General features: G+C 40.3%; 1 protein-coding gene across 2 annotated transcripts in view; it reads right to left on the bottom strand.

Annotated features, from left to right (window-relative positions):
• Positions 1–5820: 5820 nt before the first annotated feature.
• The window catches only part of ago3a (argonaute RISC catalytic component 3a), a 35329-nt gene continuing 27740 nt past the window's right edge, over positions 5821–13409 (bottom strand). For both annotated transcript variants that reach the window (XM_063878926.1, XM_063878927.1), the window contains exon 19: positions 5821–12881. In XM_063878926.1, the coding sequence (XP_063734996.1) occupies positions 12773–12881 (109 nt within the window). In that variant the 3' untranslated portion in view covers positions 5821–12772. The remainder of the gene's footprint in view (positions 12882–13409) is intronic.

The following is a 13409-nucleotide window of genomic DNA, read 5'->3' as shown; positions in this document are numbered from 1 at the left end:
CATTAGTTCTGCAGGTACTCGGCCGTCAAAGTGGCAGACTAATTGAGATTCTGACCCGAGATGTTGCCTCAAGCTAAAAAGGCAGGGAATCATCAGAATATTTTTGACTTATCTGCTAGTCATCATTATTCTGTGTACAAAATGTGAAACAATAGTTCAGTCTAGTCTAAAATCTTGCTTTAAAGTGTTATTAACTTGCTCTTTCAGTTGGCACAATAACTGCAGTGGGTACTTTGTCAGTTTTACATGATATCCCCATCAAAATGATCTGTAAATAATCTAATGCATTGTATTTTATGTTATTACATTGCAAGACTCCAAGGACTGACAATGAAAAATGGCTGGGAAGGACTCACTGTTTGGTCATAATTCACACAGTCCATAAAATGGAAAAGACTGTCTGCTGATCCCTGACAGCTCAATAATATCTTATCACCATCTCAGCCCACAGTCACACACACACGCACACACACACACAATAACTGATTCATAGATTCAGATTATTGTTTGTGGGGGGCATTGTTCTCTGGAGCTGTAAAGAGCAGCGCACTGATGCGTGACACATCCATGAGAAACATCAGCCACCAGTCTTGCCTCTGTTGACCCCAATTATTCAATGTCTCTGTGCATTCCAGCCATGTTATGCTTATCACAGCATTTCCTCACCGGAACTATACGTATTCATGTGTTTGGAGATAGGGAGCAGTGAGGGGCTAACAAAGGGAGAATGTGTGGTCTGGAGTGATTAGAGAAAAATGTGACTAGCTATTAAAAGCCAGAGACTTGAAGTGTGTTGAGCCTCTTAACTCTTGCCGATATGATAGATAAGACTGATACCACTCTTTTTCTTAAAAGTAAACGTGAAGCTACAAGAGAGTTAGCCTAGCGTAAAAGCTGGAAATAGGGGGGGGGGGGAGCTAATCTGACTCTGTGTATTTACTCCTGTATAACTGCAACTTTTACATGTTCATGTTATTTTTAGAATTTGTTTTTTGTACATATTCAGCATGAAAAGCCTCCATTGGACTCCTTTGTTTACTTCCGTAACTTAGTGACATCATTATGTAAGACTAGCACTTCTATCGGCTATCGCTCCAATACATTGTGCCGGATTCTACACTAAGGGGCGAGACATCTCTAAGCATTTGTATACGATTATACAACCTGAAAATGCGCATTAAAGGGTCCCTTCGAAAGTCTTCACTTCACAGAGCCATGGCTGAAAAGTATTTTTACAGCGAAAACCTTTTAACCTTGTTGTAATAACCCAAAATGACATTCAGATTTGACTGTCATCATTTATCAGTCGTTGCATGTCAAACTAAATGTTGTGCCCTGTCAATCTCAAACAAACTTATAAAAGGGAGAGGAGGGCTGGATTTATTTAAATAAAGCATTCATGGTCATGCTTTACAGCTGCTGGCTGTGCATACCTGATATGAGAGTGGTCTAAATCTTCTTATCTAACTCTCAGCAAAAAGTCGAATACAGAATATCCCCAAATGTCAAGATGTTTCATAAGTGATTGTCATTTTGGCTTAAATTTTCAAAAGTCTAAAGTGCATGAACCCAGATCTGGGTAGCTTCAGCACTCTTCAGGAAAAAACGAGGCAAATATTTACTCAGCTGACAGTCAATCATAAACTGAGCCCGCAAACACAACGATTGTAGTCCCATTGATTTAATGGTTGTTGCTGACGGTGCCTATTGCTCTGCTGGGACGGCCTTCTGGGTGTCTTTTGCAGGTAGACATCTGTGGTAATTCTATGTGCTACAGAGTCATTTGTCAGAGGTGTGCAGCATGTGAGTCGGTTAGTTTATCTCAACACCCAACCTTCAGACGGAGGCACTGTTGGAGGTTAGAGGTGAAAGGAAAACGCCACATACACAAGATACAGCACTGAAATAAAAACGTCAGAATCCTGTGATGTTTGGGAATCGTGCCATCAGGCCTAATATTTACCATAAGTCTCCATCCATGTCCAAACATCCGTCTCTCCTTCTGGGCTCTTAACAATTTAGCAAGTCATTCAGTGACTTCTGTATGGCTTCACCTCCCAAAACACAGAAACACCCTATAGATCCTATTCCACACAATGTATCTGTGAGTCCTGACACAGGATGCTGCACTTCATAGCTTTATCTTCAGACCGCCTTTCTCTTGGTAAAGTGCTCCCACTCCTGGTGAGAGGTGGAACTGCAGGGTAATACAAATCCAGGCCCTTGATTGGTAAAACCAACGAAGCATACCTTAAAATTAATAAACTATCCAAAATTTGCAATCAAGGATGATGAAATTGGATGTCAGGACGGATTAAGTTTGAGAGTCACTCATATCAACTGTGAAGATTTGCACATTACTATGAGAATGAATAACAAAACTGGAGGAGGTTTTGTACTTTGCTGCTATTTTACTTTAAATATGTGATTGTTAATTAAAAGTTCTGTGTGATATTTTTTGGTTATCTGGCTCCTCTTAATGTATAGGAAATACATTTTGAAAGTGATCTTAATGAGACTTCCTTGTGTAATCATCAAAGTGTTGACTGGGTCCCATCAGAGGCATCCTTATGATAAAGCCTCTTCACTGAATTTTAAACCCATGTTCCGTTTTGATTTTGAAGCCACCGTCTGTCACTCAAAAATGTGGATTAATTTTAAAAAAAAGTCAATACAGCTCATCTGTAGTTCAGCTGGACTATAAGTATTCTGCAACAGTCCCTTTACACAAAACCCAGCAGAAAAGATATATATTGTTTTTGTGAAATGCCAAATTTGTCAACACCTTTTGGCAAGAAAAGGTCTTTTTTTCAGAGGGCACATGATCATCCTTGATGTACATATTTTTTAAATGGGACAACCAGAAACCTCAAACACAACAAAGCTGCCACAAAAACAGCTCAGAGAGACTGACGCAAGGAGCTCACACTCCTTTGCCACAGATTGTTCCTTAAATAGCTTTTAGGGTCAAGGTGTTTCAGATGTAGCTAATCATCGTTGCCCGATCAAAGACCGCTCCAGAGAGGACAGCAGAAGCACGAGAAAAACACAGCAGGTGAAAACTAACAAATGCCATATGTAAATGTGTCTGTATTCATTTCGGAGATTAAAGCTTTCAGTCAATAAAACCATTAATGGAAAAAATATGTCGCTTCCACCCGATAGGCTGAATGAGACACACCTGTGCAGTCCGGGCAGTGGCTATCGGCCCTATGCGTGCGGCTAGTTAATTCATCTATAAAAAAGATGATTCAGAGTTGTATTAAAGCCGACACGTATTTGCAGTAGGTATTTATTTTTAATTAAAACCATTTCTGAAGCTGCTTTGGTAATTAAGATAAGGTGTTGGCTGTCTGACTTGCTGGTGCATCAGTATTTTATTTTGCTAAATTGAAAAATGAAGCAAGGGAGAATAAACATGACAGGTAAAACCTCTTCACCTTTGCAGAGATGTGCCTTACAATTACCTCAGAAAGATTTAATGTATATTTCTGACAGCCAGCAAAAATAGTAATACCCGTCCCTTGTCTTTATTCCTCCTTTGATGGCAGTGGTTAATACATTTCAGCCTGTCTTGGTTTCATATCTGAATATAATATTTATAAACGTGCCTTTACATGGATAATGTTTCAGTCATTTGATTTGATTTCATCACATTTCTGTTGTGCTAACGTGTCTGGACCTTTCTTTAAACGCCACTTGAGAATATATATATATATATTGAAACCTTTATGTCTTTTATTTTATTGTTTCAAAACTGTTTAAGAAAAAGGGATGAAATAGAACTTTAAAAGACATCTGTATGATGCATGGCCATTATTTAATCGGTGTAGTTACACAAGGTGCTCCACTAATGCAGTTTGTCACATTGCTTCCTAACAACCCTCAGGGGAAAAGTCAACACCTTCTTTTTTTAACTTTTTATTTAACACCTTCAGGGATGTTTCAATGGTCTCACAGATGTGCAGTGTACCATCGGCTCTGCTCTTCTGTTTAGCTCGACATATGTTAGGTCCAGGTGGCTGGAGGAGTCAGTGGATATATTGGATTTAAACAGCTGGTGTCACACACAGAGCAACATTATTTCAGTCCTGCCGTACTACAGATCAGTAAGACAATAAAAACAACACTGAAGATGCAATCCCAGAGTAAAGTATGAGGTTCTAACAAAGCCAAAGGAGAGTGAATATTGACTAAAATCCACTATGTAGCCATAAATCCGACAATGAATGAATGTTATTATTGATAGTGTCTGCAGGATGTGTACATGGGCAACATTTTTGTTTGTGTCCAAACATCAGCTAATACTTTCTAAGTTGTTGCTCTAGATTCAGGGTAAGAGTTATAATCAAGCGTATCCCAAATGCCTGCTTGTTGTGTAGGAAACTGTTGAGTGTTTGTTGGACAGAGTCAAAGAACCTGATTTATCATCCATGATTGGGCAAAAGGCACAGTGTGTTTGTATTTACAAAGCAATGCATCTTCTGTTTCATGTCACTAAGTGTTCATTATCTAACATATTTGAACAGTTGGTTTGGTGACAGTCCTACAACATCACAGTTAGAGTGAAAAAATGGTGGCAGCTGCATTGAGGACCACAGAGAGACGCCTCTTTGACAGTGGCTCTGCGTTATTTAAGTGATGTGCTGAAATTAACACCATCATTGTGTCAGTGTTGTAGCTGGGTGCATGGGGACCAAGCTGTTTGTGACAGTTAGGAAGTTTACATAATCAGTGTTGAGACCCACCCAGCTTAGCATCTGGTTTATGATTTTAATGATAGGAAGTGTTGCTGCTAAAAAAATATTGTTTACTCTTGGTTGTTCTCTCTCATTATGCTGTGATGAAGTGTAATGCGTCCCTAGTTTCTCGCACATTTCCTTAAGTGTTTCACAACAAAACTCTAAGACTGGTTTGTGCAGCTTCAATTAAGTTAAAACCACAATGTGTAATTTTAGGGAGTAGGGGTTTTCTAGGGATCAGTTATACATAACCGAAGAAGGAGCCACCTTCAACACCTTTGCTGTCCCCCAGTTAGGATTCCTTCATTCATGTTGTTCAATGACTGCTCAGCTGGTTTCTCTTATCGTTTCAGATCTAGTGTTGGAGAGGTGATACGGTAAATGATGTGTTCCTCTACTTGGGAAAATGTTGGATAGTCGTAACCAACACAAACTCAAACTGTACTGAAAGCAGACAGCATGCAAAATGTAATACGGTCCACTTTTGAGTGTGCAGTGCACTACCACAATGAAATGCACAAAGGTAATGGAGAAATAAAATAGAATAGAAAATAAATATTAAGATTTACACTTTAGGAAAAACAACATCTATTTTGTTGCATCTTATAGTTAGTTAAGTTTGCCAACTGACTACTTAAATCTTGTTAATTTTCTATTCCTATATTTAGGTTTTTTAGTCTACTTACCTACTTATTTGTCTTTATTTTTATATTAGTATAACTAATGTGTGCTTTTCTTTTATATATTAATATGTTAGCTTATTCTTTATTATTGCATGCCTTTTTTTTTTACCTGCTATGCCACTTTCGCTTTAGCAATGTACATTTCCCCACTGTGGGACTAAGAAAGGATTTCTGATTCTGAGAGTTTACTAAAGTGCTAAAACACAGAACAGAAACTCATTTTACTTGGTTGAAATTGTGACAGGCCTACATGAATCTGCTGCTATTGAGTGCATTCCTTAATATTTGTCTACTTTTTGGTATTTCTCATAACCCAAAAAATCTCAAGCAATTCCACTTGATACGTACAAAACAATTCTTTGTATTTCTAATATTATTTCACCAAGACAACCAAGGTAAAGCAAAGCACTTTATTGCAAGTATTAGTCAAAGATACACTTCAAACTGAAGCAAAGCAACACTAAAAAGGCCAACAACCTATAAGAGAGAGTTACAAAAGAAAGAGACATTTAAAACTGAGAGGAATAGGGCTGTTGGTTCAACAGAGCCTTTGCAACATACAGAGACACTGAGATATGGATCATCTGGCTGTGAACGTATACATCCGTTCGCTGGTGCATCACTCAGAGGTATCAGAGTCCAAAGATACTGGGTTTGAAATAAGACAGACACAAGAGTGATGCTACATTGAAAAAAGAAAAAACAAACTGAACAACCAGCGTACACACACACCCCTGGCCACTGTCAAATATCTGTTTTCAAAACCATTTAGTGTGTATGAGGGAAAAACCGCACCAAAAGCCTAATCTCTTATGCAATATTTGGTTCAAAGTTATTTTTGGAATGCTAATGGAATGAAAACAGGTCAAATATCTGATAGCCATGGGTGTCAATATGACAGTAAACAAATTAAACCAAGATGATTTGGTTTAAAGGCCTATTTACTTTGGGACAGGATTGACGACACTCCATGACTGTGATCCCTTTAATGGGATGAGGGGAAAAGGAATAAAAATAGAACAGCAATTCATCACAACGCGGTTCATTCCTGGTTCGTTATACAGGCACAGGTCTCTGAAATCCAGGCCCGGGTCAAACTGCATCTGAAAATGTTGTTCTTTGGATTCGCATCAAGGACAATACAATGAAAACCAATACGCTAAGGGTCAGGGTGTAGAAAAGTCAATCTAGCAAAATGGTTTCATTTCATTCAGAGTTATTAGGGTAGTCCTGAGGCAGTAAGCGCTGCTCGTCATGTGGCCAATAAGTGCTTTCAAATGCCGTTTGACCCGGACTTTGTTTCTGGTCTGACATCAGTACAAATGGGACAGGGCAATCTGTGAAAGCTTCCACTCGTTTGTGCATCAGCAATGTTAGTGGTTTACATGAGAAATGAGAAGAAATGAGGATGTTGGTCGTGGAATCAGCGCAGATCAACTACATAGGCTTGTTTTCTCTGTGGGCCACCCAACACAGGCATCATAAAGTCACATGGAAATCTGACAACTAACGAGCTTAAGGCTGAGGTCATGTTTTTTGTGTGTGGAATGAGACCTGTTCTGGCTGAACAATGTTCTGGCACAAGGAAAACGACATGACAGGAGACAATATACGAGGAAAGGAGTGGCGCTAAAATGTTCACCAAAGAATCCTGCCCTGCCAACATCTTTCCTTCCTCTCCCTGCTGCTGCTTTTATTAAATTTCACGCTTCTCCACCGGCCCTTTTTACAGGCTCAGGGAATTTAAATGGCTAAGGTACCAATTAGCAGCTTGAGATGGAAGAAAGGCAGCCATTAAACACTCAGCGCGGTTCAGAAATGGTTCCCCTTTGTCAGAGATGAGCTGTGGGGGCTTGGCATTGCATGTGGTGAAAAAAAGAAGAGGGTAAAGAATATTTAGGAAAGGAGGAGAGAGTTGACTTATACATATCAGGTCCCCCCCCCTTCCATATTATTGTGCTTGCATGTCTCGGAGAATAAGACCTCAACATGGAGGGGGAGGGGCTAAGGGCCTCATCCTCCTGGCCCCGCCCCCAACACGCTGGAACATGATGCGGAGACTCTAGCCGCTTGAATGCACTCTCAATAAATACACCATAAAATATTCCGCATATATATATTTCATATATAAATTTAAAGAACAACACATTTAAATAGGACAACAAAATAAAAGTCGGCTCAAGAACAATTTCTCAAAATGGGATAAGTGTTAAGACAAAACAGAGAATATTTCTTACAGTTATACTTATTGTGACTCTAAAATAGTTACCGTATAAGAATATCGCAATCAGGCATTACTCAAGCATTATATGTCATAATAAAAGCAATTTGCAGTTTTTCTTTCATGTAGTATAACATATGCAGCATACCAAGGTAAGTGAGGTGCAGTGTTTGTTTGTTTTTTAGATCTCTTATAATAGAAAGATTTCACCCCCCCCCCCTGGACTGAAAAAGTAACCACAGAACTACAGACCACCCTCTATTTTTATTCGACACCCCACCGGCTCAAGACAGGGATACTGCTGGGCACACACTCCCTCCATCAGGGAACAGACACGTGCCAGGGCACTAAGATGCCACTGCTGCTAGGGCTGGGCGTGGTTTCAATACTGACACTGGTTGTGTTGATTTCCTCTCTATAATCTGCTGTAAAATGACACTTGATTAAAAGCATACTTCGATATGCAAATTATTATCATTCTTTCATGCTTCTTAAGACGTTTTCTATCCCACTTGTGTTACGTTTCTTAGTAAAAATGCCCTTCGAGACGAAAACCGTTATATTTCAGTGCAAAACTCTATTGTAAAAACCTATTTTTTTTAAGTTTGAGATGCTTCAAAACGGTCGATGCCAAACACTCGGAGGTAAGTGAGATTGTGTTTTGACACCCAGCCCTAGCTAGTGGTAACTCCAGAGGGAAAACCACCACCGGAGTCACGAGAGCATGAGGCACACTTTAAATGACCGACTGCCGTGTTTGGTAACACATGTCCCTTCAACTCCTTTACACTGAGGTTTGGATCCTCTCTTCCTCCTCCTCCTCAGTGGGGGGGGGGGGGGATAAGGGCGACTGGGGGGACAGAAATTGGAACCTCTTGGCTATGTGAGTGAGAGTGGCAGTCTCTAAAGTGCTGTGCTATGTTTGTCATACGTGGGTTAGGCTGTGTCACACCACGCTAGAGTCAGCTATCACCCCAAAAAAACACATTCCACTGTACCAACGACACCATTGGTCCAAGACACCGAATGCAATAGGAAGCGAAAAGCTCAACCACAACCATATACGTGGCATATAGTCTACTTCTATTGAGGCTTAATGTCTAAATACAGGAAACACATGTTTGCATTGCCATTTCTAAAGGAAAGTGTACAGTATGTGTGTGAATGCAGCAGTTCCTGCACATCTTCTGTTAAAGGAGATTCTATGTCTTTGATTTTACATTGTATCTTTCCATTTACAGCACCATCAAGAGGAAAGGCACTTCCTGTGGACTTTTTTTTTCACACTTCATTGCTACCTTCCGCTGCAAATAGAGAGCAACCAAAATCAGGGATATAGAAGGATTACTAGAAATGGAGTAGCACTTCATTCACTGCCATTTTAAAAAAAGGGAGACATTGACCTTTATGAGTGAATTTAGACGTTTGCTTTTCAGCTTCCAGAATTGTATTATTAGGAATCCTAATCGGGAGCAAAAGGCAACAGTTAGCTTCTCATTTCCATAAAGTCCAACAAGTCATTTTAATAGAAACAAACAACCCACTCTTTAACACAGATGTCTGCAGAGGACAAATTGACCAAATTAATAAACGTCTTCATATCTCTTCCAGCGTTCACTTCCACAGGCCCCGACTGGTCTTGCTCGTGTTAGGTCACTCCTCTACTAGCTGATATTTGCAACGCAGAGCTGATGACATTTCAGTTTGTAAGCGAGGCAAACACATCTGCTATGTAAACATGTGTTCAATTGCCCTCCAGAGAGTAGATAATACACAAACTGAACATTGATTACCAGCAGCAGAGATAGTGAGTAATAAATGGACTCAAATTCCCGGCAATCTACCTCCAAAACCTGCCACATAAACGTATCGTTGATCAGCCTTAATTACGTCTGAATCACACATACTTAAATTAAAACAGAATCTGCTGTATCTTACTGAGCATGTTGTCCTTCAGCTCTAATCCTCCTCGTGCCTCACAGCGGTACAAGATGGGATTGTACGGCCATGGATTTCTAGTCCTCTGGCAAAGGGGGAGTAAATGTTCGAGAGCAAAAAGGGGAAAGAGAGCAGCAATAAGATTACAGGCTTTGTCACACCACAGACTTACCGGCAGGGTAACTCTTTGTATTTGTTAGCACATGAAGTGGCTCGGGTACAGCAACAGAGGTGGCAATCCCACGTAAAACCCCCGAAGCTTTAACTGAAAAGAAATGGGAGAACTTCTACCACTCGTTACGTTTTTCCTTTGATCACACACGTCCTTGAAATGGATCAACAACACTTTCAGAACCACATTTTCTTTTCTCTCCATTTCCTGATAAGGAGCAGGCGTCAGCACCAGTTGAAGAAAAACCTTCAGAAAACATTCAAGAGCAGAAGCTTTATACTACAGACTCTTCTTTCTATTACACCCTTTGTCACCACAAAAGGGACTTAACGTCTCAATACAAAGCCTTTAAGAGTACAGTATGGAATATTTTCTTTCCTCTACAAGAAACCTCTGACTGTACGAGATCTACGAAAGAAAGGGAAAGAAATAGGCATTCAGATCTTTTTTTTTCTCCAAACATCGAAGCAAGTGGCGATTTAGAGTCCACATCCCTATCAATAACAGTATGACAGTCCAAACACACGTCACTGTTCACATAACTATACGTCATACAGGGACACAGGAACAAGTCAACAGTCTATTGCAATAATAATACTTTGTTATTATACGTTTTTAACCATTACTTATAATAATACGTGTATTACTAAGATTAATAATAGACTACATATTTTTTTTCCGTTAGCAAAAATAAGTGGTGTGCATTACATCATTTAAAATGTACAAATATACTTTCGATCTGGCTTTTAAAAAGGCTTTCACTACATGATTCTAGTGAAATTATGAAGGCTCAAACCCACTGGCTTCCTCACTGGAAGGCGCGCCTATGAAAGGCAGTCAGAAGGACTAACATCACACCTCACTGTCCGAGGGAACGTCCGCCATCGTACCGTTTACAGGGTTTCAACGCTGATCAACACTACCGATTGAAATCCTCAAACCATAGCAGTGGGATTTTTCTCCTGTCCTTAAGAGAGTGAGGTCTACCATTTCTTTACTACTTCCCTTCCCACCTGCTCATTCAGACAGAGTAGCACCACGCCTGTGTTCACTCCCAAAACACAGCTTCTTTTTAGTGCAGTTAACTTTTAAAAACACCCCCGAGACGAGCTTTCAGTGGCACAGAGGAGCTAAGCTGTGACCCAGATCAACAAACAGCAGGACTTTTGCTGCAAATATTGGAACTCCTCTACATTTTTCTGAAGCAAGTCACCACGTAGAGCCAGTTGCACGGAGAGGAATTAAATCAAGTCCTGCTAAATGTATTGTAGGATTTAGTTTATGACTCCATGCCCATGAACCCTGGCCTTTTGACACACTGGCAGCTGGATCCATGTCAGGTGAAGTCTAAGCACAAAGACAACACGGCTTGCTCAAACACTGCTTTGAAGCTAAGCCAACAGCTAGCTAACACTGCTGCAAACATAATAAATACATTGATCTTAGGATGATTACAATGAGATGTATATAGAAAAGTCAGGAGAATAAGAGGCATCGGGTGAAACCTTCTTATGCTGTCCGTTTGTTGGAATATGCTTTTTGATTATTGAACCAAATGGAATATGATCCCTATAACAAGTCATGCATTTGAATATTTAACTTCCACCAGGCACTTGAATACTACCTCTTATGGCCTTTACACTCCTCTTTGCTGCCTTAGAAAATCAGCCTCATTAGCAAACTGATGATCAGGAATTATGAAATCATGCCCCAAGGTGATGAGTTCATCTCAAACCACTGAGGCATAAAATCCTTCAATTCAAGTAAAAACATGAAAATCTACCGAAACTGCAGTTGCACCATTATTGCCCAAGGTCGAGGGCGAACTCTTGAGACATGCTGATAAACGTCTCAATGAGGAGCAATACATACGGGCCTCACGAGTGGCAAACCGTTCTCCTTTTGAAGACACTCACTTTCAAATTAACTGCTCTTATCTGCATGCGTATATCATTACGTCCCCTCAGAACCACGTCCCTTAGTTCAGCTATTTATTGCACTAGAGGGAAACCATCGACGTGATCTCAAACTCAAGAGGGGGAAATGTGAGATAAAGCACTGAGAGAATGAATGCATGACGAATACTAAGATTAAAAACACAAGCTTAAAATGATTTTAAAAAGAAGTCATAAAATGTTCACATAATGTAGAAGAAAATACAAACCAGAATCAAATAACAGTGTTAAACTTAAATAAAATTCATAGATGACTGCAATTTGAATTTCAACCAATAGAAAGTGTCGGTTTAAATGTGACAGCTGCTAAAGATCAATCCAAACCAATCGGAAACTTTGTCACTCAACAACTCAATGTTGTGACTTTAAAGGGGCATTTATACCTCGTCGCCAACAGGTGGCAGTGTGCTCAAAAAAAGAAAAAAGGAAACTGGTGATTTCACACAGTAGTGAAAAGTGACAGATCAGAGGGAAACAAGAGAAGGGAAAAATAACAGGCGCAACTGGGAGAACTTCTGGTCCAAAGTAACATTACCACCAACGTGGCTGACCCTTCCTTTCTCCCCTTCCTCTTGTGTAATATTTCAACAGAATGTAAAAGTGCTGCTGCTCGAACTGACTTGAGGTATTGCAGATGGCAAAGGAAAATAGATAGGGAGAGAAGACTGTGCTAAAGGAAGGGGGAAAGAAAAAGAAAAAGGACCCACTAGGCCACAAGTAAATGAGACAAACAGGGAAAAGGAGGGGCGTTGAGAATGGGGTCTGATAGAGGAGAAATAAACTGGTTGGCTGGTTCAATATTGCATAATAGTGCTGAGTTTCTCTTGTTTGTGTTTAAGCAGCGTCCTCAGTCCAGTGTGGGGGTGCCTCCTCCCCTGCCTCCTCCCTCCTCTCTTCTGCACAGTGTCAGGTCCGGATTGACTAGGCGTTTTGGGGGGGATGGGGGCGGGACTTGCACATATGAAGACTCCTCGAATGGCAAGCCAGGTGTGCATGATTCTGAGTGTGTGTGTGTGTGAGTGTGTGTAAAGGGTGGCAATGGTGGTGATGGTAGGTGTAGCTCAGGCGAAGTACATGGTCCTCAGGGTGTCGTGGTGAATCTGAACGGCTTTGGCCAGCGCCTGGGGGTCCCGACCATTACTCTGCCCGGACACATGGCTGCCCTCAGCGCTGCGGAGCGGAAGAGAGGAACAGTTATTACGGATAACAAACAAAAATAGCATGCATGAAGGAAAATCGAGAATACTTTGAAAGTTATACAATGCTGGTATCAAAACGCATTAAATAAATAGTAATCAAAATTTGTGCTGCGGCATGGTGGGTCGTTTATCTGCCCCCTCACGTTCCTGCTTTTTTGGAGCAAGTTTCCCTTTGAGAACAAGTAAAAAAACCAGTAAAAAAATATGTGTTATGTCATTGTTTCCCCTTCCTTTCTCTTTTACTTTGAGTAAAAGGGAAAGCCAGACGACTGAATACCCATCTTCTACACTCTTAACATGTTGCACTCTTTTAGTAGGCTGAAATTATTTGTATTACTTATTTTGTTTAATTAACAACTTGGATTCCCTTAGCAGTTGTGCTACTGACTGAAGCCTTTGGCACTCTGGATTGAATGAAAAATATCTATTGAACCACTCGTGCAAATTGGCCTCCACGTCTATCAAGATGTAATCACAGCGAGAGATAATAGTTTTTTCT

This window comes from Eleginops maclovinus, chromosome 3 (assembly GCF_036324505.1).
Source record: "Eleginops maclovinus isolate JMC-PN-2008 ecotype Puerto Natales chromosome 3, JC_Emac_rtc_rv5, whole genome shotgun sequence".
Classification (NCBI taxonomy): Eukaryota; Metazoa; Chordata; class Actinopteri; order Perciformes; family Eleginopidae; genus Eleginops; species Eleginops maclovinus.
This window is presented reverse-complemented; position numbering and strand designations above follow the sequence as displayed.